Source organism: Ceratotherium simum, chromosome 35 (genome assembly GCF_057802395.1).
Source record: "Ceratotherium simum simum isolate JZ-2026a chromosome 35, ASM5780239v1, whole genome shotgun sequence".
Classification (NCBI taxonomy): domain Eukaryota; kingdom Metazoa; phylum Chordata; class Mammalia; order Perissodactyla; family Rhinocerotidae; genus Ceratotherium; species Ceratotherium simum.
This window is the reverse complement of record NC_141934.1, coordinates 23248767-23276606: the sequence shown is the minus strand read 5'-3', so window position 1 is coordinate 23276606 and position 27840 is coordinate 23248767. Positions and strand designations below refer to the sequence as shown.

At 43.1% G+C, this 27840-nt stretch overlaps 2 protein-coding genes across 10 annotated transcripts in view; one reads left to right on the top strand and one right to left on the bottom strand.

The window, feature by feature from the left end:
- The first annotated feature begins 910 nt into the window (after nucleotides 1-910).
- TCTN1 (tectonic family member 1) lies at nucleotides 911-27206 on the top strand. 4 transcript variants are annotated; one of them, XM_004429979.3, is made up of 15 exons: nucleotides 911-1169; nucleotides 4327-4447; nucleotides 9680-9810; nucleotides 10941-11092; nucleotides 12884-12971; nucleotides 14528-14637; nucleotides 16158-16178; nucleotides 20076-20210; nucleotides 20734-20859; nucleotides 21255-21340; nucleotides 21887-22027; nucleotides 23268-23430; nucleotides 25532-25657; nucleotides 26095-26239; nucleotides 27115-27206. In XM_004429979.3, the coding sequence occupies exons 1-14, from the start codon at nucleotides 950-952 to the stop codon at nucleotides 26236-26238; spliced, it is 1764 nt and encodes a 587-aa protein (XP_004430036.1). In that variant the 5' UTR covers nucleotides 911-949; the 3' UTR covers nucleotide 26239; nucleotides 27115-27206. The 4 variants fall into 4 exon arrangements, with proteins under 4 accessions (XP_004430036.1, XP_087279442.1, XP_087279440.1 ...); XM_087423316.1 differs by lacking the exon at nucleotides 4327-4447 and having other exon boundaries at nucleotides 1064-1169; nucleotides 10971-11092; XM_087423314.1 differs by lacking the exon at nucleotides 4327-4447 and having other exon boundaries at nucleotides 1064-1169.
- HVCN1 (hydrogen voltage gated channel 1) overlaps nucleotides 25706-27840 on the bottom strand; it is a 35112-nt gene continuing 32977 nt past the window's right edge. For all 6 annotated transcript variants that reach the window (XM_087423318.1, XM_087423317.1, XM_087423319.1 and 3 more), the window contains one exon: nucleotides 25706-27575. In XM_087423318.1, coding sequence (XP_087279444.1) covers nucleotides 27510-27575 — 66 coding nt within the window. In that variant the 3' untranslated portion in view covers nucleotides 25706-27509. The remainder of the gene's footprint in view (nucleotides 27576-27840) is intronic.

Genomic DNA, 27840 nt, shown 5'->3' with positions numbered 1-27840 from the left:
CGTTCAAGTATTTTAACATCTACTTCTGAATTGTAAGGAGATTAACCGTCAAAGGTATAGCCAACATCCCTGAGTTGGAGTACCTTTATAAATAAGCCAGTTTAGAATGGAAGTGCTTCCCTAAGTCTTGTGGTCTCCGTGTCATTTTGTAGAGTTACAGATTTGCTTTGTTTTTTCTTGTTAAGATGTATAAATCATTCTACTTATTTTTTGTCAATGTTTTTGTGGGTAAAAAAGTTGTGTTCATTTGTCCCGCTTATCACAACACGGTGAACAGAAGTTGTCTGGCGATCTCCTGCGATGCATCTAAAACAAAAAAGGCAAAGCCAGCGTGGACAGGGTGTGGGAGACAGAAAATTCAAGGATGATGATGTGATCTCTGTGCTCCCGCAAAAGACCCTATTTAGTAGCTTTAGGAGAGCGGTTCCCAAATTTCTGTCCCCCGACTGTTGCGTCAGGACATTTGTTAAAAATATCAATTCCTGGACCCTGCTGTAGACTTATTGAATCAGAATCCCCTGAGATGTAATCTGCAAATCCGCACTTTTTAAACAAGCGCCGGAAGCCGCGGGGAAGCACAACACAATTTCACAAGCCGCTCGTCTCCACTGGACTCACACCGGCCCTCGTGTCCGGCCTCTCCCAGGCCCCGCCCCCTCCCGCCTCCCGCCTCCCGCCTCCCGCCTCCCGCCTCCCGCCTCCCGCCTCCCGCCTCCCGCCTCTCCCAGGCCCCGCCCCTCCCGTCCGCCTCTCCCAGGCCCCGCCCCCTCCATCCCGCCTCTCCCAGGCCCCGCCCCCTCCTGTCCGCTTCTCCCAGGCCCCGCCCTCAGCTCCTGCCGTCTCGCGAGGTCTCGAGGGACTCTTCCCGTAATGCCCCGCGCCCGGCTGCCGCGGTTGCCTGGCAACGCCGGGTCCCCCTGCTGCTGGCTGCCCCGGGTTCGGCCAGGGGATGGGGCCGCGGGATCTCCCGCCGCTGTTGCTCGTGCTCCTGGACTGCTGGGCCTCTGGGAGCGCCCAGGCCGGGGCCACCTCCGCGGTGACGACGGAGGGTCTCAACTCTACGGAGGCAGCCCTGATGACTCTCCGACCTGCCTTGTCGCCTAGGCCTTCCGAGACCCCCAGGGCCCCTCGGCCCTCCTCTGGCCCCAGGCCCACCCCGGTTACGGACGGTGGGTACCAAGTGCCAACTCCTGGGGATCCACAGTAATCTAACCTGGAGGGAGGGTAGCCCGAGTGAGGATGTAATAATAATGATAGTTAACGTTTATTGAACACTTACTGTGTGCAGGCATTGCTAAGTGTTTCATAGGCATTAATTCTCTCAACAACCCTGCGAGGTAGATATTATTATCCCTGGCATACAGATGAGAAAACTGAGACTCAGAGAGTGTAAGTGGGACAATATCAGATCTTTGAAAGTACTTGCAATGGTCCTGGACAACGTTAATGCTAAAAGTAATAATGAATGAATCCTTGCAGATTTGCAGCAGAAGACAAAATCGAAAGTTTCTAGACAGTTGTGGAAATGAAATGCATAGGATGCATCAGACTTTTCACTTACCAAAAAAAGAGATGCCAGAAGTCTAGCTTACAAAATGTGACTGGGTCAAGGCCCTTGCCTATTGACTTGAATTATGAAAACTCAGGATTCCTCCTGTGTTGAGTTGGAAGGGGAAGCTGTAGGGTAAGGGGTTATGCCCACTTCTTAGGATTCATCTTTAGGGATAATTAACATATTTCTCGGAAGGTGATCTAATCCTGGAGTTACACATTTAGTGAATATTTTATAATCTGATTTGAGATTGATGACTTCAGGAGATGTCTGTCTGTGACCCTGAGATTGAGTGCAAAATTTTGTGAATATGCATTTTTCTGGGGTGAGCGTTCATAGCAATCAGCAGTTTCTCAAAAGGATTTGTGATCTTAAAAATTCTAAGTCCACTGACTGTAACCTCAATAGGTATGCAGTATTTTTTATCCCTTCTTATGAGAAAAAGATCTTTTTTTTAAAGATTCTATTTATTTATTTTCCCCCCAAAGCCCCAGTAGATAGTTGTATGTCACAGCTGCACATCCTTCTAGTTGCTGTATGTGGAACACGGCCTCAGCGTGGCCGGAGAAGTGGTGCGTCGGTGCGCACCCGGGATCCCAACCGAGCCGCCAGCAGCGGAGCGCGTGCACTTAACCGCTAAGCCACGGGGCCGGCCCTCTTTTCTTAAATTGAGTATGGCTCAATATTAGTAAATAGAAAAGTCATCATTGGCTGACGTCCTGAGCTGTAGGACTTAACTTCAGTTACGGAACCATTATTTCTCCAGAGGGCCTCCTTTATAAATTATGAGTAGTCTGTAAGAAAAAGTACAGAGAAATATATTTTCTGTTTCAATATATGTAAACAAAACTCTGTTTTGTATTTAAACTGTTCATTTGATGAATTAGTAGGGAAGTTAAATCAGTGATAAATTGGGACAGAATACGGCAGTGTAGTCAAGGCCCAAAATTCTCTAAGGTTTTTGGACTGTGTTGTCTTTTATCCATGTCAGTATTCATCTGTTAATCCACTTTCTCCCCAGAATGAAGCTATTCTTGAATCATCATTATTAGGACATGTGTTCAGCGCTTTTTTTCCAGTATAGGGGATGAATTTTCACTTCATCTTTTTAAAGGAGCCCTCCTTAGACCTGTGAAAGTAATGATAATAAACGACAGCTGGCATTTATTAACTGCTTACTGTGTAGCAGGCACTGTGCTAAGCATTTCATCTGTGATGTATCTCATTTAATTCTCATAACAACCCTATGACGTGGGCTATCCCCATTTTTCAGGAAGGTGAATTACCTGCCTGATTTTAGCTCACACTCCTGGTACGTGTTGGAGCAGGAGGCTGGCTCTGCGTGGAGAACTGGACAGCCCTTTGTAGAATGGGTTACAGATGGAAGAGAAGAGTGATAACTTTCGTCCTGCATCAGCTGTTGCTGAGTGCCCTGCTCTGTGAGCCGGGCGTGCGGACATTGAGAGGTGTGGCAAAGCAGCTGAGTGCTACTTAGACCCTGCAAGTGCCCAACACATGCTTGTTGGCTGATTAAGTGCACTCGGATCCTGGATAGAGACCTTTTCTTCCCCTAAGTGGAGTTATTAAACACTATTGCTTTGTCCTTAGTAGTCTTATAGCTACCTACAAGGGTTTTAAGTTTGGAAAACAAATCAAGATTATAATTTTAAATGCATAAGACAGGGAGCCCGAACACTCTCTTTATTTTTTTACTTTAGTGTGCGTTATTTTACTAAGCACATAGAGGAGTCCTTGGCTAGAGAGAAGCATGTAAACTTTTGTGTCTCAGACTAAGAAAAGATTGTATATTGACAGAACCTTCCCTTCTTACACACTTCTTTCCAGAGTCTGTTATTGTACCTTTTTTGAGCTACATTTTTATTGTGAAATAATTCATACATGCAAATAAGAATCTTGTATGGACTCTCTACCAGCATTTGCTTGAAATCCTTTTTTGGAAAAAGAAAAAAATTACATTGGAGCGCTGATCTTATTCCCTCCAATTACTACCATGAGTTCAGTGTTTATCATTCTCATGCTCTGCTATTTCTTTAAAAGGGTTTCCCCCCCCCCGCCTTTTGACAGAATAAAATAGGGAATTAAAAATCCAGATAGTCATCATTATTAAAAATTAAAAGTGCTAAGTAGGGAGGTTCCTACCCTTCTCCATGCTTTATTGTCTAAATTACCAAAGATATTTCTAGGACCCCAAGTACAGAGCACCTGAGCCGGTTTGATTCTTGGCCAGTAGCCTGTGAATGTGGGCTTAGCCTCAGAGCTGCAGGTGACGTCTGAGGAGAACAAGGTTGAGAACCCTGATTCCTGGCAGCCTTAAGTGGACCCTTCCTCTGAACCAGAGCCTCCAGAGAAGGAGCTTTGGAATCTGTGATATTAAACCAGTGGTTCTTATGGTCAGGCAAGTGATTTAGCATGCTGGTTCTTAAACCTGTCTTAATTATCAGCATCACCTGCAAAGTTTTTGAAAAACACAGATGTGTCGGTTTCACAGTCTGCTTACCAAATCAGAGTCCTTGTAGGTGGAGGACAAATAAACAGAACTTTCCAAGTGAGTCATGATTGGCCACTTTGGGGAAACCTCGGATTGAAGAGTGCTCGAACTGACCACTTTTCACTTCATAAATTTCCCCCAAAGTGCAGTAGGAAAAATAAAGTGGACCTTTTGTATGAAGTGGATTTTTGGTACATTGCAGTGGCAGGGGGCAGTCACAACCTGCTGACTGTGACGCTCTGCGTCTCACCTCTCGTTTCTGTAGTTGCTGCTCTGTGTGTCTGTGACTTGTTGCCAGCACAGTGTGACATCAACTGCTGCTGTGACCCTGACTGCAGCTCCGTGGAGTTCAGTGTCTTTTCTACCTGCTCAGTTCCAGTTGTCACGTAAGTTTGTGACACATGCAGTTTGGATAAAATCGGACCAAGATTATAAAAATTTGGGTATAGAAAGTGAAGACTCCCTCAGGCTGAAAAACCCGAACCTGATTTACTGAATTTTGCGTTGCTCAGAAGCCATGGTGTCCAAACCGATATGTAGAAGTGTATCTATGCCTTATTTGCATCCAGCCAGATGATGGTGCAGGCGAAAGGGAAGAGGGAGTGTACTTTTTAAAGAGAGTATAACGAAATCTCTGTGTTCAGAGATTGAATTACATTTCACTTTGATTTGTAAACAGATAATGTATCACATCTGTGTCACATTTTTGTATCAGTGACTTAGTCTCATGTTTAGCCAAGGTGAAAAGTGCAGTTTAATTTTACAACTTTTGTTGTGAACATAGTACTTGTAACAAAAAAATAGATAGGAAAGCTTTGTTTATACCTTTGTGATATGTAAATCTACCAGGAATTCTCACAGTTCACATTGTATAGAGAATAATGGAAAATGACACTCCCAGTGGATTACAAGGCAAAGAAATAATCTCTTCTGAACGATCTGTTTCTCGTAATTAAGATTTCAAAGCTTTTTGAAAAAAATAGGACTTAGAAGAGGTTAATTTATTCAGGATGGACCCAACTTACTATTCAGAGATAGCTAGTTTAAATTTAGCCTTGTAGGAAGTTGTAGCAGTTGATAGTGGACAGGTTGAATGCTTTTTGGAAGTACAGTGTGTTTTTCCCATGAGAAACTATTTTATTGACCAATGGGAAATTGAATCTACTTCTTTTTTTTTTTTTTTTTTTTTTTAAAGATTTTATTTATTTATTTTTCCCCCAAAGCCCCAGTAGATAGTTGTGTGTCATAGCTGCACATCCTTCTAGTTGCTGTGTGTGGGACGCGGCCTCAGCATGGCCGGAGAAGCAGCGCGCCGGTGCGAGCCCGGGATCCGAACCCGGGTCGCCAGCAGTGGAGCGCGCTCACTTAACCACCAAGCCACGGGGCCGGCCCGAATCTACTTCTAATATTGTAAAAATGCTTGGAGAATGACATGTTGTGGTCAGATTATTTTTCTGGCTTCCTGGACTACAGCGTGATTCAGTCTTTGTTAAAAATCATTCTGCTTTCCTTCTGTAGTAAGTACCAGGAACCTGAGAGTGAGATTTCTGCTCCATTTGAGATCGTTGTTTAGAATGTCATTTTTAAAAATAGCCAATACTGTAATTTTAAATATAGACCATGAGAACGGGGGTCAGCAACATTTTCCATAAAGGTCCACATAGTAGATATTTTAAGCTTTATAGGGCCTATGGTCTTTGTTGCAACTTCTCAACTCTACCATTGTTGAGCAAAAGCAGCCATAGACAATATGTAAATGAATGGGCATGGCTGTGTTTCAATAAAACTGTATTTACACAATCAGGGATGGTTTGCGGACCCCTGGTTTAGAAGTGAGAGCTGAATCCATAGTGCCCTCAGGAAAGAACCTCAAGAATTTTCTGAGTTAGTGTTTCTTGTGACTTTCTCCTAAATATTAAGTGTAGAAGTAATGAAATCAAAACTAATAATCCTAATTAATTGAGTGTTCTTGTTATGTAGATTCCAATTCATAAAAGGTTTACTTACATTTGCTAAACTGTCAACAACTACTTGTATCATCTAATAAATTGTAAATTTACTGTTAAGATTATTGGGTTAATATCTGTTTCCTCCATTGGATGTGAGAATTTTCTCTCTTCTATACTGTATACCGCTAGTGTGTAGCCCAGCTCCTGCCACATAGTTGGCCCTCATTACAAATGGGTTGAATGGATGAATGAATTTCTCCCCTCCACCCCCCCTGACTGACCCTCTTGTATCACCTTGTGACTTTCTCTACTGTTGTTCTTTCAGGCAGACACCCGGGCCAGAAGCCTGGAGGCTGCCCTGACTCCTGCCTCTTTCTTGCCTTCTCACATCTAATCCATCTTTCACACCTCAGCATGCCTTTCCTGAGCACCTCTTGTGTGGCAGCACAGGGATACAAAGATGAGTTAGACACGATCTTGCCTTCAGAGAGCTCACTGAGTAAGGGAGACAGATGAGTAGACAGCAGTTTCTGCCCCAGGCACTAGGCGAACTCAGAGAAGTGGCTTCTAACCCAGACAGTTGGACTGGGGAAGGCTTTCTAGAAAAGATGTTCTGAGCTGAGGTGGGTCCTGAAGGACAAGTAGAAGCTGGCCGGCATGGAATCAGGGGAAGGGCCTTCCAGGCTGAGGCAGCCACATGGCAGAGTCCTGGGGGTGAAGGAGAATGGCCTGTTGGCTTAACTGCAGGTAACTCAGTGTGGCGAGAGAAGGGTGTGGTGAGGTGGCAGGGATCAGATTCCGAGGGGCCTTGTGTGTATGCCGAGGGATTTGGATTTTGTCCTGAATTCTGCAGGAGGCTGGGGTGTGAGATTAGATTCCCATCTTATGAAATTCTGTGGCAGCATGGACAATGGATCGTAGGAGCCAAGCCTGGGGGCAGGGAACCAAGTAAGAAGCTAGTGCAGATGAGGATTAATAGGTTCCCTCCCCGCCACCCCAAAGGTTATGACGGTGGGACTAGAGAGAAATATACAGACCTGTTAGTGCTACTGATATAGTGCACACGATGAGAGAGCTAGCTGACTGGAGGGAGGAGTGAGGAGCCCTGTTCTGCTGAGTCTTCCTTCATGATAGCCCTTGTGTTTGTCCCTTCCTGCTCTTTTCCACTTTATAAGCTCACACCTTATCTTGTCACTCACTTGCTGAAAAACCTTCAGAAGCTCTCATTACCTGTGGATTCCTTAGCCTGGATTCAGATCTGTTCTGCAGCCTGTTTCAGATCCTATTATCTACTAACCCCCATCTCGAATCCTCCATCCAGCTCAACTTTGGTACTTGGAGTTTTCCAGACATCGTCAGCAGGTTACCCATCCTTGGCCAGTGCTCTTTGCACTTGGATTCGCTTCCTGTTCCCTCTCTGTCTGATTCCTGCTCACCCTTTAAGGCCCAGTAGGACTTGAAGATTTTCAGTGTTGGATCTTTTCTCATAAATACTACTCATGGTTTTTCAAAAATATTCTTTGCCCACAATAACAACTGATACACTGTTAAAACTACACAAAGCATTTGAAAAAGTGCCAATTATAAAGTAAATCAGTAGCTTTCTTATATCCCAGCAATAACTGTTCATAAAATATAATGGAAATGGATTCTATTCATAACACCATAGAAATACAACATAAATTATAAATAAACTTAACTATTCAGTATTTATGTGAAGAAAACTTCAAAATATAGTGAGAGAGATAAAATATTTGAATAAATGGAGGGATAGTTTAGTGGGATGGGAAGAATCATTATGTAAACGTTTTAATTAATTTGTAAAAACTTAATTTATAAATCTAATTCCAGTCAGAAGGGAGAGGGATAATGTGTCAAAATGATTCTAAAATTCATTTGGAAGAATAAACAGATGAGAATAGCCAAGACGTTATTGAATAAGAAGAGCAAGCTACCAGGTTTCGAACATGTTGTAACACCACAATAATGAAAATAACGTGTATTGATTCAAGGCCGATAGGTAGATCAGTGGAAGAGAATAGAAAGGGCAAAAATCAGTTGTACTGATTTTACACACGGCTGATTAAAAATATTATGTATTTTTTTCTGTCTATTCACATCTGTGGAATAAAGGTTGGATCATTCAGTAAATGACATAGGATGATTAACTATTGAAAAACAACATTAGATTTCTGCTTCATAGCGTTACACCAAAGTAAATTACCAATAGATTGAAGAGTGAAGTGTTAAAAAAGAATTAATGAAAGAATGAAAAATATGAGTGATTTGTTAATCTTGGGTCAGGGAAAGTCTTTTAAGCATAAACTCACAGGCGAACCATAAAGGAAAAGATTGATAATTTCATTATTTAAAAAATTAAAACTTCTATATGATAAAAAACACCATAAAATTGAAAGGTAACAAACTGGGAAAAAATATTTATAACACATGACACTCAAAGGAGATTCTTAAAAATAAAGCTTCTTACAAATCAATAAGGAGACAAACATTCTAATAAAAAACAGTGAACGGATATGAACAAGCAGCTTACTGAAGAAGAAATACCAGTGAGCAGTAACCATATGGAAAAATGTTTAACCTCACTAGTAAATGAGAAAATTCGAATTAAAACAATGAGATAAGAGATTTTTGCCCATGAAATTGGCAAAGGGTGAAAACCGAATGATGATATCCAGTCTTGGCAAGAGCACAGGGGGATAGGCGCTCTCACTGCGGTGTGGGTGAGGATGCGTCTTGCCTTTCTGGACGGCAGTCTGGCAACACGTCTCAGAAGCCTTAAATGAGGTACCTGCCTTTTGACCCAGCAGTTCCACTTCAGGGGAGACAGCCTAAGGAAGTAACTGGAGACGTTCATAAAGAGGTATGCACAAGGATGTCATTATACCATTACAAACAATTGGGGAAGATTAGAAACAACTCGAACCAGTGGCAGAGGATTGGTTAAAAAAAATTGGGGTATCTTAATAAGTAGGTATACAGTGAAGCCATTTAGTGTAATATTACAAAAATATATTTGATGATATGGGAAATATTGGGCAATATATATTAAGTGAGAAAAGGCTCTAAAGTAGTGTGCAGAACATGATCCCATTTTTGTTATATCTCTGTCTCCAGACCATATCTATATCAAATTGACTAGAGTTTGTCGAGTCTGGGATTGGTTGAAGACTTGACTGGACCCTAACTTCTAAGCCCCAAAACTTCTAGATGACTTCACATTTTCTCATTTTCACAATCCTTTGAAGACAGCTTTATTCTAAAAACAAGAAATTTTGGATCTATTCTGAGTACTTACAAACAATCTGAAGTTCTGCAAAATTTTATATAATTGATTCTGTCAGAGTTTACAAGGTTCATTTATATCAAAATTATACCCTGATCTATATTCCATACTTGACAAGATTTCCTTAAAGGTTACTCTACTTGTCTTAATATTTGCCCTGTTAGAGGAAAAAATTTCAAATGCCAAACATTTTAACACTGAATAAACGAAATAAAAATGGATTCAGTTCTAACATCACGCTTTCAGAAACATCCTCCATGTAGTTGTTAACGTAGTACAGTACGGGCGTCTGACAGTTTTAAAATAAGCTTGCTAAGATTGTATGCATATGCCTTAAAATTTTATATTATTTTTTTAATTTTCAGGGGTGATAGGCAGTTTTGTAGTCAAAAAGCAGCCATCTATTCATTGAATTCTACAGCAAACCCACCTCAAAGGGTATTCAGACTTGTTGACCAGATCAATCCATCTATTTTCTGCATTCATATTACAAACTGTAAGTATTTAATGGTGATATACTTTGTAAAATCTGAAAGTCTTTTATTTTAAAAGTTCTTTTATGGAAAAATGTCCCATTCAGTTAGATCTAAAGCAGTCATTCTGTGGTTTGGCTAGGGTGTATCTTCTGAGGCCACTCACAGGCAGCCGCGGAGCAACTTTAGAGGCCTGTGGGCATGCACGTTTTCTTTACAAGTAATTGTGCTTGTGTGGTTGTCTTTTGAAATCTCATACTTTATTTCAAAGGTGTTTGTAATATGTAGACATGCATAGGAATCTAGATTTATTTAAGTATATGTGTTTTTTTTTTTACTTTATTTCCTCCTGGTGTAATGGTTGAGAATCAGATTCAGCTTTGGTTTCAATTTCCTTTTTTCTCTTTTATTTTTACTCAGAATATTTGCATGAAAACAGGATCTTTATTTTTATCTGAGCATTTAGTTCAGATAGGTGTCTAGATCCAAGGCACATGTAAGTATATAAATGTTATCAAGATATCAAAGACCAGAGACATATTTATGGTTTTATCAATTAAACTTGGTCATCTTTTCAGAATGTCTTTATATTCTGGTTTTGTTCCCTCACCGTTGAAACCTTAGGCAAATGCTCTGCGATTTGTAATCTAAAGCCATGACTGGTCAGTCATTGTCACGTCCTCTGGCGTAACAGCAGCCCAGTGAACATATCAGCCCGGCCCCTTGTTCTCCCTCTTCCGTACACAGCACATTATTTTCCCGGGCTTTGGAGGTGGCTGTGTGAGGACAGCAACAGAATCTTTCATTCCCCTAGCTGTCTGGAGAGCACTTTCCCTTAGAGGTTTATGCAGCAGACTCCTCCGTCCATAGGCTGAAGAAAGAGATTGATTGTAATTGGCTTCTGTTGTGCTGTTTACCATTAGGCTTTAGAAACCATTGCTTCTACACTGTTAGAGAAACAGGCCAAGTCTGGGGATCCTGTTGATTTAGTAAGATTCAAGAAGTCTTGTGGGAAGTGAACGTAGAAAGAGACACTTATTTTTTTTCACTTCGGCCTTAATACTGCTAAAAACTGTTTCCAAAATATTAAATATGTTATATATAATATACATGTTACATTTCGTACTGATTTAAATACTTTTTCTAAAAACAGATAAACCTGCATTATCCTTTATTAATCCAGAAGTGCCTGATGAAAAGAATTTTGATACATTGATGAGAACATCTGATGGTTTTTCGTTGACTACAGAATCAGATATTTCTTTCACCACCAAACTGGATGCTCCAAATGCTGATAAATATGAGGTGAGCCGAGAACTTAAGTCTACTCATCCCATCGCAAATATCCTGTCCTTGTAAGTTAATTTTTCAGTATGTTCCCAGCAAAACCGGCTTCCCCGAGACAGAATTCATGTTATAGATGGAAGAACTTAATGTTTGTGCCCGTAGATCAAAGATCACGAAAATTAAAATTGAGTAGTTGAATTCTAACGTAGGGTTTAAGGACGTTTCTTCTGTGGTTAGCTTGCATTTGTCCCTGCAGGATTCTTTGCTCTTCTCAACCTCATAAGATGCAGCAAGTGCTGGAGGTGTGCTGCTGGGGACACAGAGGAGATCTGTTGGATGCTGGTCCTCTTCTCAAAGTCATATTTAGTTTTCCAGACTTTGGGAAGATGCGTGCTGTTTTATTATCTATTTATTAGTAAACCTTTAAGTGTAATATACATTAACTCTGAAAACTTCAAATTTTTCAGAAGCATCTTCTTGAGAAGTATAAAAGCAACGTGCAAGTTCTAAAAGTTAAAAGCATAGAGGTACATAAGTAAAAATGGAAAGGCCCCCCTTTCTATTAAAATGCACACTACAAACCACTGTTAACAGATTGATGTGTATTCCTGATTTTTAAATGCATCTACAAAAATATACATATACTATTGTACAGAAGGAGGATTTATAGTTTCCCACATTCTATAAACTTCCTTTTTCATTCAGTGATAAATGTTATGCATCTTCACATGTCGATATAAAAGTTACCATTTCTTGAGCATTTTCCTTGTGCCAGGCACTGTGCAGAGCTTTCCAGGCATTACCTCACACAACCCTGTGAGAGACACATCATTGTCCCCATTTAACTGATGAGAAAAGCAGGTATAAGAAAGTAGCTTGTTAGAGCTAGTTTGGAGCTACATTTTACTGATGCACAGTATTCCTTCTGTGTATGTATTGTTATTTATCATTGAGCCATTCCACTATTAACAGACATTCGTTTCCAGTTTTGGCTATTATAAATAATCCACAGTGAACATTCTTATAGATACATATATCTTTGATTAAATCTTTAGGATACATTCCTATAAATGGGTTAACTTGGTCAAAATGAAAGGAAATTTTAAGTATTGATACCAGATTGCCCTCCAGAAAGATTGCAGGAGTTTATACTCCCAGCTCCAGTGAAGAAGGCTTGCTTCCCCAAACCCTTGCTGGCACCAAGGCATTTGGATACTTTTAAACTCAAGAAAATTAGCTGTATGCCCAATAGCTGTAAATTTTGTTTTGAATATTGGGGAAAAATTTCAGGGGGTTTGGTTTTGGGAAAGAAGGCATATCAATGTTATGATTTTAATGTATACTGTTATCTGTTACTTAAATAACTATTGCCAGTGAAAAATAATGACCTCTTTCACCCCTGTCCCTGGTCACCCAGTTCCTATCTGCAGAGGCAGACACTTAGGTCAGCTTCTCATATGCCCTTCCAGAGGAATTCTGTAATAACAAAGCCTGCAAATACAGTAACATGCACACAGAAACACACATCCTTGAAAGAAAAGTGTGGGGCAGCTAGATGTAAACTCCATGCAGGCAGAGACCACTGCTCTTTTTTGCTCATCAGTGTCTGCATCTACTAAATGAAGATAACCCTACCTTAGAGGATCATTGTCAGGATCAAATGGAAAAACACGTGCCAGCCCTTAACACAATATCCAGCACACAATAAGTTCCCGATGCCTGCAGGGCTGCCTGGCACGTGGTTGGCGTCCAGGGAGTGTGGAGTGAGGGACTGAATAACACCGTAACAGCTACTGGTTCTCTTTGCAGTATGGGGTTCACCTGCAGACTTCAGATTCATTTTTGAGATTTCCTTCTCCCCTTACGTCATCTCTGTGCGCCGATGATAACCCTGCAGGTAAGAGAGAGAGTGTTTTTCTTTTTCTCTGTAAACAGAGTTTGCTCTTAGTTTAACTTTGTAGTAGTCATGATTAAACAGGCTTCATAACTAGATAAACAGTCTTAGAGTTGCAAGAGGCCTCAGAGGTTACGTAGTTCATTTTCCCGCCCAGGGCCGGAATCTTCTGCCGCCTGTAGTCACTGCTTGAGCACTTGTAGTGGTGGGGAACTCACTACCTGAAACCGGCCCACTCAGTGGCTTAACACTTCCAGTTGTGGAAAGTTCTTTCTTCACTGGAGCTCGCGTTTATCTGTAGCTAACTAACGTTTATAAGTGCTTACCATGTGCTGGGTGTTGTGTTAACTGCTTGTGTGTGTTTTCCATTTGATCCTTATGACGATCCTCTAAGGTAGGGTTATCTTCATTTTTTAGATGTGGAAACTGAGAAACGTTTAGTTTCTTGCCCAGGCTCACTCAGGCATGACAGGGCAGGGATGCAGCCCGTGCCTCTGCCTCCTGTGGGTCCTGTTCCTCCTTTCAGGAGCATCGCAGAACCCGTGGAGTAACCCTCTTAGCAGTAGAAGGCAGCAGGCACGGCTCTCCAGTCCTTAAGCCAGCTTCACTGTGGAGAAGCTAGCTAAGTCGTGGATGAGAGCATGTGGCTTAATGAAGCATCATTTGTTACATGAAGGAAAATGTATTCTGTTGAGAAGATGCTTAACCTCGCTCTCGGTAGGAACAGTATAAATTTAAACCAAACTGAGATACGATTTCCACCTAAAGTATTGGCAAAGCTTAAGAAATTTAAGGCTGGGGAGAAGCAGGCTTATCTACATAGTTGGTGGGACTATAAATTGTGAAGAAAATCTGTGAAGAGCAATTTAGCAATATGTATCAAAATTGCAAATGAATTTGCTCTTTGACCTGGCTGTTCTACTCCTAGGAGTTAGAGCTACAGAAACTCTGGCCCACATGCAAAATAGTAGATTTCAGTGTTGTTTGTGATAGCAAAGCTAGAGACAACTTAAGTGTCCATTAGTGGGGAACTGGTTGGATAAATTATAGCATATCTAATAGAATACTAATTATCCCTAAAAAAAAGAGGAGGAAGTTCTTCATGTGCTGAAACAGACTGAACTCCAAGATATATTATTCACTGAAAAAAAACAAAGAGTGGAATATATATTGTACATTTGTTTCCAAAAGGGGAAAGAAATACTAAAAATATATACACACATGCTTTTATTTGCATAGAATATTTCCAGAAGGATACACAAGAATGTCATTCTGATTGTCTCTGGGGAAGGGAACTGGTGGAGACTGGGGGGCTAGGGGAGGGTGGTTGGAGGGAGACTTCTCTCATTATCTTTCTGTGCCTTTTGAATTGTGTGAATGTATTACCTATTTGAAAAATAATTTTTTAAACCCTATTTTAAGCATGTTGTATATCTATCATAATTTATTTTGCAGTTTCACTTAGATTACAATTTTTTAGTTACCATTGGAAAGTTGAAAATTGTCTTCTCTTTGTTATTGTTTTTTTTTTTTTTCCTTGGGAATGTTATGATTTCCAGCATTTCTGGTTAACCAAGCTGTTAAGTGCACCAGAAGGATAAATTTGGAACAGTGTGAAGAAATTGAAGCCCTGAGCATGGCTTATTACAGCAGCCCTAAAATTTTGAGGGTAAGAATTATTTTGAAGTGAAACTGATTTGTTAGGTTTGTTTTCTGTTCTTTGTACCATTTTAAAATATGACGAGTATAGAATAATTTCAGTGCATTATTGACACGCAAACTTAAATTTTACTCCTCCAATTCTTTGGAATACTGATACCAAAGATATTGAAATAATCACAATTTTTATTTTTATATAGTTTGCTCATATTTTGCTTTTGTTCATTTTTTCTTTTTTTTTGCTTTCATTCTTTTTCATGGTAACCAATAATGTCTGTCTCCTGAAAAACAAACGGTTTAATAACCCAAAACTTTAGAAATGATAAAAACATCTTAATGTCTGTGACAGAAATAATCATATTAGTACCAAAAAGATCTCTCTCTGAGAAACAGACCAGAAAAGAATAGCAAATCGCCTTTCTGGTTGGCAGAGGAAGTGGGCGCCCAGGAAAGGACGGGCACTAGGTTTGCTGGAGACGGGAGACGAGGTTGGTGCTGAGAGGCTGCTCTCTCGCGTGCAGTGACCGAGCGGTGACTGTAGCCGGAACTGAATAAACGAGCGAGCCCACTGGCCCGCTTGGTGGGTGACATGGAGGCTCTCCAGGGGAGAAGACGCTTTTCAGTGATTAAAAGCCATTTTGTGAAAGCCCCCCTCCTGATTTCATTTCTTTTGGGGGGGAGCAGGGGAGCAGGGTGGTACCTGGCACCAGTATTCATCTGAGCTGCAGTTCTCAGAATCAAGTTGACCCTTTTCCTCGCCCCACTTTCCCTCTCCCTCTCCTCTCCTCAGCCAGCCATGGAGGCCTGTGACTTCTTCCAGGTGGTGTGACTTCTCACAGTTGTCCTGGAAGTCGTCCCTCAGGCAGGCAGCGGCGGTTCTCTTTCAGCACAGGCCCCCCGGAACGCGTCTGCTCGTCTCCCTCCCCGGAGCTCCCACCGCCCTCGCCCTCGTAGGGTGTCTTGTGATTAGAGGAGTGAGCTCGAGGGGGCTGGGGGCGGGAAGTGGAGCGAGGTCGAGCCCTTCAGAAAGAGAGCTCCCGCGTGTGGGGGACAGGAGCTTGGCATCTCGGGGCCTTGGGTTAGAGGCAGGAGGGCCAATTAGGAGCTATGGAAATCGCCTGGGCAAGCGATGGTGTCCTTCTAGTGAGGACAGGCACAGTGAGAGTGCCCTGGAGGACAGGAGCCATGTCTTCCCCACAGTGCCGTCACTGAGGACCGTGTGGAAAATACTGAATAATTACACTGAGCATGGGGGCTGCCTGAGACCAGCTCTGTTGGGCTGGTCTGTTAAGGTTCCAATCTGAAGGAAATGGGTATAGAAGAGAAATGTAAAGTTACCTCCTTGATTATGACATAGATATAAAAATATGTAGGTGGCAGGTCTCGATTAAGGATATTCTGTTTTCCTCTTTGTGAAGTCTATGACTATGAAGTAGATGAGAATGCCCTTTAACTCATGGTCTGAAAAAGCAATGAAAATGCTTCTTTTTGATATACTTAACAAAATTTGTTTTGTTTTGTTTTGTCTAGGTGCCTAATTCAAAAACAAAGGTAAGAGTATTTCTTATGGAAAGTTAGTTTATAACACACTTGTCTTATTTCTGAGCCCTTTGAAATGAGTACACTTATGATTAGAAGGTACCTTACTGCCAATAACAACATTTGCTGAAAAGCAAGCGAGCAGAAATGAAATAGGGGAACTCCTTACTAGATGACCCTTTTGTAATCACAAAAGGGTCAGATTTTCAAATTCCCTCAGTTTTTGTGGGTCCACTTTCTCATGTTTAAATGGCACAGCTGTCTTGACTGACAGTGGGTGTGACTGGCTTCTGTGCTGTCAGGGCGTCCCTTGCTATCTTCTTGGTCTCTTGTCAGGAGAGCTGGCCAGCTCCCAGGACGCTGTCTGTCAGTGTAGAAGATGGAAACACTGTGCCCAGGGAGTGTACACCCGTGTGGGAGGTGAGCACTCTCAGTGTGGCTCCAGGGGTAGGTTCTAGTCAAAGCCTTATCACCCCCAGCCCAGGGGCTCTGTCGGGCGGTAGTCAGGAGGCCAACGTCTCTTTGTGGATACGTCAGAGAGAAGGAACGTGGATCTACCCCTTATTCTTGGGTCTGCACCCTATGCCTGCCTGTGAATGCAGTCCCCAAAGAGGCCCAAGGCAGTGGCCTTGTTATAGTCTCCCAAAGCCTGTGGAATTGGTCTGCCTTGGTTCAAAACTCAGCTTTGCCATTATTTTCTCGTATAACATACGCCTCAGTCTCCCTAATGGTCAGGCAGATGGTAAGTGCCCCAGAGGCTTGGTGTGAGGCTCGAGTGGGAGAGTGCGCAGGAGGAGCTCGGTGCAGCGTCTGGTGCACAGGAAGCACTTGGGGGCAGTGATACCTACAGTAATTAGTTTCATTAAGTCTCTGGACACAAACGTGTGTTTGAGGTGACATTTGAGAGGAAATAGGCGTGTGACTTTGGACGTCACACTGCTGTGTGTGGGCCTGGGTTTCCTCATCTGTGAAAGTGTTTTCAAACTTGTTTTAGTTGTAGAGCTTCTTCAAGTGACATCTCAAGCAGAACTCTCCCCAGTGTGTAACCTGGGTTGAACCGGATGCCTCTGGGTGGAGCAGGGGTGGGGTGAGAAGCCCTCCACCTGCCTGGCCTCCCCATCTCTCTCCTGTTTGGTGTCTCTGAGGAACCCTAAGGTTCCTGGGAACCCAGTTTGAAAGTCATGTAATGGACTAGCTCTCAGATACCTCTAACCACTAGAAAGTGCTTTGATTCTACCATTTAAAGCTTGAACCACCTGGGGGTGGGGGGACAGGGGCCTTGTCCATGATGTATCCTTAGTACTAGGGTGGTGCCTAATATGTATTGGGCACTTAGTGGGTTATGTATTAAGTGAATCAATGACTAGGGGATTGGTTCAAATAAGAAGGGAAGACCTGTTATGAGAAGTAATGGGCTGTCACTGAAAGGCACGTACTGTGTGCCAAGCGCTGTTCCAAGGACTGTATATGTCTGAAGTCCTTTAGTTGTTGCACTGACCCTAGGAGGTAGGTCCTGGTATTGTCACTCTCTGGCACACGAGTCACAGAGAGATGAATTAGCTTGCCCAAGGCTACACAGTGGGGAAGTGGCAGAGCTAGGACAGGAATCCAGGTTGTCTGGCCCCAGAGACCTTATTCTCAACCATGACACTGGACTAGTTCTACTGTGTGCCAGGCCTAGAGTTACAGGCTTCACATACGTTCTCTCGTTGCATCCTGTGGCCACGCAGTCAGGAAGTGGCAGACTGGGCCTTCCAACTCAGATCTGCCCGACACCAGTGTCTGTGCTCTAAAGGGCAAGCATATTGACTAATCAGAGATTTGTTTAAATTTTTAAAAACTACTTCCAAGGTCTGTTAGAGGATGAGAAATATAAAAATTGCATCCAGTGTCATTAAGTGAGGCCCATTATGGTTGCCTGGAATCATTGTCAATATCTGTTGAACCATCAACGAAAGATTGTGATGGCCCTATAGCCCATTGTTAAGTATGCTTTAGTTCTCTGCCAGTGGGTGTTTGGGGATGGGATGTGATTGAATGGCACATTCAGGAAACCAGAGCAGCCCTGCCATTTTCACTCTTGTGGCTGTTCCCCTGGAGGTTGATAGACTAGTGCAGCTCTTGCTGTTTACACTCATCTGTGCATCTTTCCCGTGCTTGTTTAGACTGGACCCTCTGGCTTCTGCCAGCCACACCCACACACCATGGGAATGGCTCCATCAGAGGCTGGTACGGAAGGGTGTGCGCTTTCTTGGAACCTAGTGTCATTGCTGAATCCGGGATCAGGATGTTCAGATAGTGGAATCCAGGGTCGTCTTTTGATACTTCAACAAGAGCTGATTAACTGGTAGCACCGGCCTCCTTGCGAAGCTCTTCAACCCGTGGGTGTGGCTTGTTATGTAGAGGGCGTTGCGGTGGTTGGTTTTGCCCTTCTGCCACTCTTTCACGTGACAGCTCATCTTTGCTTCTGAACCATGTCACATTCTTACATGAGAGGTTTGACTCAATAAGGACAGTTGAAGGTCGTCTTGGTCATGGGAGCAGACACATAAGGACTACTTATTTATCTATAAAATGACAGCTTAAATTCTTAGTAATTTGGAATTATAAACAACGTGGTACGTGATTGAGGGCAAAGTTCAAAGCAATATAAACAACTAGATACAAGTTAGGTTCCTTCCTAAACAGTGGTTTCTAAGAGCTGACATTTAGAGCAAAGGTCAGATTCGTCACACAGTATGAAGAGGCCCAGCTATCTAGAGATTCAAGCCATTTAAAGAATTACTTACTGCTTTGTCACTCTGCTGGCAATGGCCACAAATGAAAAATGTCCTTTAATCACATTGGGCTAACCAGGGCTTCCTGATTCTGCTTAAAAGATTTGTCTGTCTCTTGTTTTCTCTTACCCATAATCCCACCACCCAGACCCATAGATAACCACTGTGTGTGTGTAGAAGTTGTGTATAAATTGGGTCAAGTGTATATTCAGGGAGGTGGTAGGGGTTTAGGGAGATGTACCCTGGGACTGTGTGGAGAATGTATATACACATGCGTGTACAGAGCTAGTGGATTTGTCAGTAGGAGGTGTTCTTTAGAAGTAAGAGTACATGCTCGATGAAGTGATGGAGTTTTGTCCGTGTGTGTGTGTGTTTGAGATATAATTCACATACCATAAAACTCACCATTATAAAGTGTACAATTCAGTGGTTTTTGGTATATTCACAAGGTTGTGCAATTATCACCATTATCTAATTCCAGAACATTTTCATCACCCCAAAAAGGAACCCTGTGCTCATTAGCAGTCACTCCTCATTCTTCCCCAACCCTCTCCCTCAGTCCCTGGCAACCACTAATTTATTTTCTGTCTCGATGGATTTGCTTATTCTGGACATTTCCTATAACTGGAATCATATAATATGTGGCCTTTTGTGTCTGGCTTCTTTTGCTTAGCGTAATGTTTTCAGGATTTATTTATGTTGTAGCATGTATCAGTACTTTATTCCTTTTTATGGATGAATAATAATCTTTTGTATGGATATACTGTATTTTATTTACCCATTCATCAGTTGATAGACATTTAGGTTGTTTTTGGTTTTGGCTACTATGAATGCTGCTGTGAATATTTCTGTACAAGTTTTTGTGTGAACATGTTTGTTTTTAGAGGTAACCACTTTTAAAGTTTTGGTGATGTCCTTCTCAAGTATTTTCTATGTGAATGTATATATGTATTAATATATAAATATCTGTATTTTTGTGGATGTGGGATTATAGTATGCATATTCTTCTGTAGCATGCTTTTCCCTGCTTGGCAGTGTATCAGTGGAGGTTTGTTTCCAGTTTTTCATTATTTTAACCCACTTCCCTCTGTCGTGTGTGTCCTTAGCAATCCAGGACTTCTTTACTTTGCAGGTTCCCATCACTGTTCAGTCCATCATCATTCAGTCTCTAAATAAAACGCTAACCCGCCTGGAAGACACTGCTGTGTTGAAGCAGGCCCTCGTCGAGGCTGGGGATGTGAGAATCTGCACTAACGTCGTGCTTGAGGTCGGTGCCCAAGCTGCTCTGAAAGCTCTATCTGTGTGGCAGACTCCGCTGCGTGGTCCTGAGGGGGCAGCTGGCACCCTCCAGGGGGGCTCTGGCCCATCCTATGACACTGCTTTTCCTGGGCTGGCCGCCTGCTTGCCTTTCTGCTGTCTCATCAGAGGACGCTTCTTTACTTGTCTCTGAAATAGTCATGTGTGATTTTTCTCCACAAACCTAGTGATTTACAAGAATACATCAAAATTTGTTATTGTTGCTGCTGTTTTATTTCAACACGTTTCCTCTGCAGAGATAGACTGATTACATTCTGCTCAGACCAGCTGATTTGGAACTTAGGTAATGGGTATAGAGAGGCCCCAGTGACCCTGTCTGTCAGCTGGGGGATGACGCCGAGATAACACCTCAGTAACCCAACTGGACAGGAAAGAGAAGCTTCAACAAGAGGGAAGATGGGTTATTTGAGTTATTAATACAGCTACAGGAGTGTAACAGGAACGGGTGATTTGGAGTATCATTCTGTTTCTAGGTCAAGTACAGCCTAACATATACAGATGCAGGAGAGATAACAAAAGCTCATCTCGCTCTCCTCTTGGGGACAGTTAGCAGTGCAGTGGTTCCATTCCAGCAAAAGTTTGAAATTCGTTTTATTCAGGTAAGTTTGATCAGTTTTGTACAAGTATTTAATTGCCAAGTAAAAAGAAGTCATAACTTCTAAGTGGAAAAAAGTCTCCGTTTGGAAGCGTTACCACATCTAACCCCTTGTACTAACAGAGGGCTTGCACAGAGCATGTGGAGTTTGTAAAGGATCCGGCAGAGTCCTTGTATCTTTTTCCATTTGGGAATTAGATTCTCTTCCACATGAGCTTGCTCTTTTACAGCGTGATGGCCTCCCACTGTCAGCAGACATATTTATAGTTCTGAGTAGGGGGAACCATTCTTGTATTGGTTGGCAAGCCCAGATTTTATTATGAAAAGCATTTGATTTTCCCCTGCCATTTCCTTATTAAAATGAGAATTATTTGGGAGCATCTCTGTATTGTCTTTCAGCAAAATACAAAGCCAGCTCCTCTCAGTGGAAACCCTGGTTATGTTGCGGGGCTCCCGTTAGCTGCTGGATTCCGGCCTCAGAAGGGATATCCTTTTTGGTTCTGTGGAGAAGATTGATTTCCCTGTCCACGTGCATGGGCCGCACTTCTCTTTATTGCTGAGGGTCCTGTGGGCTAGAGAGACCAGTCTCCGCCAGAACTTCCTCTGGTGGCTCCGGTGGGTGGTGGGTCTGGCTGTACAGCAGGTGGGGCTGTGTGGAGACCGGCACTGGGGCTGAAACGGCCCAGGAAAACGTCAGTGTTTTATAATGAAAATCTTAATACAGAAAAGTTGACACACGTTTAGATGTATTTAATTTCATACTTAAACAGAGACTCTTGAACAAATTTACTGGTTTTGAAAATTTGGAATTTATTTTGAAGGGCCGGTTTCTGAGGATTTTTCTTCTGAGGATCTACTAATCAAGGAAAATAGTTATAACTGTTTTTTGCCCTCTCCTGGGAAATAACTGTCAAAACCCCAGAGGCCCAGAGAAGGGATATTTGGGTCTCACTCAGTCACACATGAGACACTGTCTCCTAAGAATCAGATTGCTTTAGCACTGGGTGATTATTCCTTAACTTCCTGTGAATGTCTGGGATTATTCAGACCATGAATAGATATGGACAACTTACTATTCTTCGTAGCACAACTGAGCAAGACTGCTTAGCAATAGAGGGAATCCGGGCCCCAGTATTATTTGGTTACAATATGCAGTCTGGCTGTAAACTAAGGTAAGAGAGTAACTTTTGTCTATTTGAACTTGTCTGTGTTGATCAGAAAACAAAGCATTTCTATCCTTCCCCATTTTAACAAACCTGTGCATCAACTGACGAGTGTATGTGAAAGCCACATGTAGCTTCTTATCATTATTAATGGATAGTAGCAATAGTGACAATCCTTTATAATGGTGTAGTTTTTTTGTTTTCTAATTTTAATTCTCATAACCATAAACCATTTGTCATGATTCAAAGGAAAACTATTATAATCATTTTTCTTATAAAATATGGCAGAGTGAAAATCTCAAGGCTTTGTGTTTTGTTTTTAAGGTTTCATAGCACCTTGAGTTCACAGCAAAAATATTTTCCCTGAAAGTCCTTCCTATATTTCTAAATTTTAATATACACAGCACCACCAACCCAGTGAGAGGAAGGCTGAATGTGATCTGTTTTTCTCTTTTTATTATCAAACGTGTCTATAATGTGAAATGTCAGGCAGCTCTGCACGGCTTGTTAGAACGACAGCAGTTCTTACTCTCATTCCCCCACCCTAGAGGCAATCACTTCCAACTCTTGTAGCTGATTTTTTGGAAATTTACCCCCAAATCTTTAAATAACCTGCATATAATGCTACTTCTTGATTTTTTGGTTTTATGAATTATTGGGTTCCCACTATGGAATATCAAGATTTGGCTCTTTCCCCTTCCATCTCCTACCCTACCACCCACTTCACTTCCCATCTCGAATCTCCTCATGGTAATTATATCATTATTTTGGTTAGACCAGTATTCACTATTTACATTATTAGTTCTGATCGCTTTAGACGAGCATTTCTCAAAGGCCGTTCCATGGAATACACTTCCACAAGATGTCAGGAAGGGTAGGTCTGTGTTTGGGAAATACCAAATTAAAGTTAAAAACACGATTCCTTACTGCAGGACTTCTCAGAGCCTTTAATCTGCCAATGTGCCTCAGGAGGGACGTGGGTATGCAATATTTCCAGAACTTTTGGCCATGGAACCCTTCTTGTACAGAAGCTCTCAATGGAACACAGTTTGGAAACCACTGTGTTGGATTCATCTGTCTTGCCAACCAAGATTTTGCAAAGTTAGAGACACTTTGGCTTTTGTCAGATCCCTCTTTTGGAGAGTGAGAAAATGAAGGAACTGGAGAGAGCACGTGTGTTGTTGGGTCTGTAAAAACAGCTGTAGGAAAGACAGCCTCAATCGATTGACCTCTTTTTCCTTCCCCAAAGACTGCCCAGGGCTATCACGTGTCAGCTGGTAGTGCAGAAGGTGAAGAGCCTGCTGATGGGCCAGGGCTTCCCAGATTATGTGGCCCCTTTTGGAAATTCCCGGGCCCAGGATGTGCTGGACTGGGTGCCCGTCCACTTGGTCACCCAGGCGTCCCACGTGAAGGTAAAGGGGGAGAGCTGAAGGCCACATGCTGGCAGTCGCTCCTGCTTCCACCTGTGAGGAGACAGGCAGCTCGGGGAGCTCCCTGATGAGGAGGTGGAGGGGTTTGGGCAGGAGCTGGGGCTTTGTTGTCAGGTGGCCTGGATCTTGAATACTGATTTAGCCCCTTGTTAGCACTTTGGCCTTTGGCCAGCAATTTTGTGGATTTGAGCCTCTGTTTCCTCATCTGTGAAATGGGAATGATAGTCATAGTACCGACCTCATGAATTTGTTGAGAAGGTTAAATGGGGTAACATTCATGGTACCTAGTGGTCACTCCATGAGTGGGAACTGCTGCTGATCTCACCATTCTGACTATTCCTACTGTCATTGTTGGTGTTACCCGAGGCCTTGGCATCGTGATACGGTAGACGAGTGTGAGGACTGTCTCAAAAGATTGAGACTTCCTCCCATCCACATAGCTGTCCCAGCCACTGTTCCCTGGTCTGTACAGGCAGCCCACATGTGAGAGCTTTCAATTCCAAAGTTCCCCGAAGAGTTTAATGGAAGTTGACATCCTACAAATAGGTTCCTGCTCACATGTGATTCTTCTGCCCACCTTTTTCTTTTGTCTCAGCCAGCGGAGTGTGGGTCGTCCCCATCACTGGAGGCGTGCTCTCCATCTTATCCTTTAATTGCCCAGCTTTTTCTTGTCACCGTTTCTTCAGGCCTCTCATTATCTGCTTAGCATATTTATAGCGTGGGGATAATGGGGGTAAGGACTAGCTCCCCAGCTCTGATCCCGCCCTCCCCACCGAGTCCCCAGCAGACATCCGTGATTACTCAGTCCCTGCTGTTCAGCTGTTAAGTCTTGGCTCAGCTCTGCTGCCTCAGTGAACCAGGCAAATTGCTTCTGGCTTCTCAGAGAGGGGTTAAGACATCCAGTTATGACTTCCCCTCAGAAGGGAAAACATTGGTTGGGAGGAGAGGCAGCAGCACGGACATGAGCATCACCAGGGTCTGTGCTGGTCCAGGGAGCTCAGAGGGCCTGGCGCGGGTTTGGTGCCAACCTTCTAGGTGGAAGCAGGCATGCGAGCATCTGCCCAACTCCATTCGTACCAGCTGCATGGTGCATCTTCTCGTAATAACAGGACATTCTCAAGGAGTTTTCAGCCTGCAAATTTCTTAAAAGGCAGTTCCAAGCCAAGGAATTCCACCAGTGCCTTTTTGGCAGGTACCAAATTTAGCAGGCCTGCCAGCTTTTCATGACCTGAAGAGACATATTTTTAAAAACTTTTTATTGTGGAAAAATTTCAAACAGAAAAGTAGGACTCTACAATGGAATTCCATTTACTCCTCATGCAGCTTCAACAGTTATCGTTTGCCAACTGAAGAGACTCTAAAGGCAGGAAAGAGGCCTGGAAGGCCCACTTGCCCATTTTTCCTTGGGGCTGAGCAAACTAAGGTCCTGGGGCAGAGGCCTCGGACTCGGCTCCCACAGCATCCAACCTAAACTCGGGCAGCTCCATTGTGGCGCCATTGCTCTCGGTTCAGATGGAGACTTGTTAGTATCTTTGACAGCTTACGGACTCTGCCTGTATATCCCAGTATAACATCTTCATTGCCAGCTGATGAAGTCAGATAAATGAAAAGCAAGCACTTAAATTTCCTCTAAGTGCATTTTAATGTGATACGCAATCAGGTTTAGTTTCTATTAATAATACCGTCCTCTTCGCCCTCCCCGCCCAGTGCCAGCTTCTCTCCTAGAGTATCTCTGAGGTAGAAGTAACCAGGTGGTAGGTGAAGTTAGAGCAGTCAAGGCCCTGAAGGGTCCAGGTGGGTGTTGGGACCACCACAGCTCACAGGCAATGCTGGCCTCATAGGAGATAGGAGGGGATGGAAAAATCATGCTTTAGGTGTTAAAATATTTTTGGAGCATTGAGTACTTGAAAATATGTGCTTTCTCTAAGCTGTTTTTATCTGAACTTCTCGAGTCTATTCATTCTCTTGTTCAGAACATTTTGTAATAGGTGAAACATTTTATAATTAAAACTCTGAACTGCAGATTAAGTTTGACTTGAGGTTGTGTAATATTCAGATTGATTAATGGCATTTTGTTGTGCAGGATTCTTGCCAGCTCCCAGTGGCTTTGGTTATAGAAGTGAAGTGGACTAAATACGGCTCCTTACTGAACCCGCAGGCTAAAATAGTGAACGTGACTGCAAATCTGATTTCGTCCGCATTTCCTGAGGTGGGCCTGACTATAAGGGAGAGGTTAAGACACAAGTCCAGACAAAACTCAAGTGTGATAGGTGAAATTTATTATTTTGTGAAAAAGATTATAATTAAAATTGAAACAATCTGAATTCTTCAAGCAATTTAGCAGTCATTCTCTTTTACTTAGAGAAACTCTGCTGATAATGGTTTTATTCACATTAGTCTTCTTGTTTAGATTTGATCTTTAAAATTCTTGTGAAAATGGAGTTGTGATTGACATTGATGTGTCAGTTAGGACAACCTGAGTAGACACCGTCTCTCTCATCCGAGTTAACGGCTCACTACCCCTCCTCGGACCTGTCAGATTTGGGACCTGACCTGGTCAGGCGAGGAAGGGAACGAAGGACGTCCATCTTGGTTGTCCTGGGAACACACTGGCGGGCAGGGCTCGCGTCACTCTCTTTATTTCAGACCAACTCAGGAAACGAAAGGACGATGCTTATTTCCACTGCGGTTACTTTTGTGGATGTGTCTGCACCTGCAGAGGCAGGCTTCAGAGCTCGGCCAACCATCAACGCCAAGCTGCCCTTTGATTTCTTCTTCCCGTTTGTCTGACGTAAGTCGTTAATTAAGGAAACTACCCCACACCTCCAGAACAGAGTGCCTGGGGGCCTGGGGTCCCGGGGTCCCTCAGAGACATCCCTTTTTATTATACTTCCAACCCTTGAGGTTGCCCCCAAACCAACACGCCTCCCCTCTCCACTCACTTCCCTCCTTTTTTCCTTTGGAAATCTTATTCTACTTGGCTTGCACTATCTGGTCTTGGTCATTTTCAATACTCTCAGCACATAGATCATATTTGGAAACCAAACTGTGCCTTTGGAAAGACGGTAAAGAGAACAGACCTTGAAGTAGCTCAGGCGTTGAGGGTTTACCCAGTTTATTCACCCCCTCCTTTAATGTGAGTAATTTTTAAAATATTGTTTTTAGTTCAGGTTTTCTTTTCAGGTCCCCTTGAAATGAGTACAAAAGTAGCAAAACATTGTATAAAATTGTAGGAGTACAGGGCCTCACGAGGGGCTCTTCCCCCAAATGTCATGTTAATTACAGTGGCGTCTTGGGTCTAATTGCCATTTCTGTACCAGCCACTGTAGCTAGCGAGCTCTCCACCTGGAGGGCTGGTGTGGGATGCCACAGAGCCATGCCAAGCGGTTGAAGCTTGACAGAATATGGTAGGAGGGCCCGAGGAAAGGAGAGAGTTTAGTTTATACATTAATTGTACAGTAATTGAGAAAAATGTTGTCAGGTGGCAGAGGTGGAACCAGCTAGAAGCTTGATGATGCAGAGGAGGGGGCTGGGTGCCCAAGAACAACCTCCCTGGGGGAAATTGTGATAAGAGAAGCTGTTTAGAACATCTTGGAAATATAGAAGACTTTTTTAGAATGGGCTGGTAGCTAAGGTAGCTTCCTCTTTTTTTCTTTTGTCTTTCAGAGTGCTCATATGAAAGGATGCACTGGTTCCTCAATATACATGTGAAATGTGAAAACTGTACATTTGATGAGATTAAATTTTATATACAACTAGTGATTGTCCAGCTTTGTTCATTTTCAAGCAAGAGTAAAGTGTTCAAAATGTGAAGATACAGTTTGGTACCTTTGTTATTACACAGTGTGGTTTGGGAATGGGATGGGAAGCCCTCGGTCAGACCAAGGGAGAAACAGAGCCTTCCGAAAGGCTGTGTCCCCCAGGATCCCAACTGGGCAGGAGTGAGGCCAAGGCATGGAAGCAAGCCTCTCCCCCAGAGGGCCCCCAGAAAGGCCGGCGTCCTTCCCGCCACAGGCACAGGCCCGGGAAGCAAGGTCTTCTGAGGTGGAGTGGGTCCCCGTCTAGTTCACCTCACCAAGGAGTCCGTGCTGTTGCAAGAGCTTGTTCAGTCTTTCAATTTCTTGTTCCTGCGATTATAAAAGCAGACAACTGAATGTACCTTCTGAGCCTCACCGGGGATGACAGTCATTCAGTGAGCCCCCGGCACAGGGACACACGGCTGAATGACAGCTCCGCTCTGCGGAGGAGGCTGCCACAGGCGGATGGGGTCCAACGGGCAACACCAGTGGCAAGAGATTCTCGGAGGAGGGCACCTGGCAGAGCTCTGGGGAAGGAGGCGATGCCTAAGCTGCGTCTGGAAGGACAAGGAAGACTCAGCCAAGGAAGGGTGCT

Excerpts from the sequence above, each read along its gene's own strand:
- TCTN1 (XM_004429979.3), top strand. The coding sequence starts at position 950 with ATGGGGCCGCGGGATCTCCCGCCGCTGTTGCTCGTGCTCCTGGACTGC. Across the intron at positions 20,860-21,254 it reads TTGAAATTCGTTTTATTCAG|CAAAATACAAAGCCAGCTCC; the intron begins GTAAGTTTGATC and ends ATTGTCTTTCAG. Across the intron at positions 22,028-23,267 it reads CAGTCTGGCTGTAAACTAAG|ACTGCCCAGGGCTATCACGT; the intron begins GTAAGAGAGTAA and ends CCTTCCCCAAAG.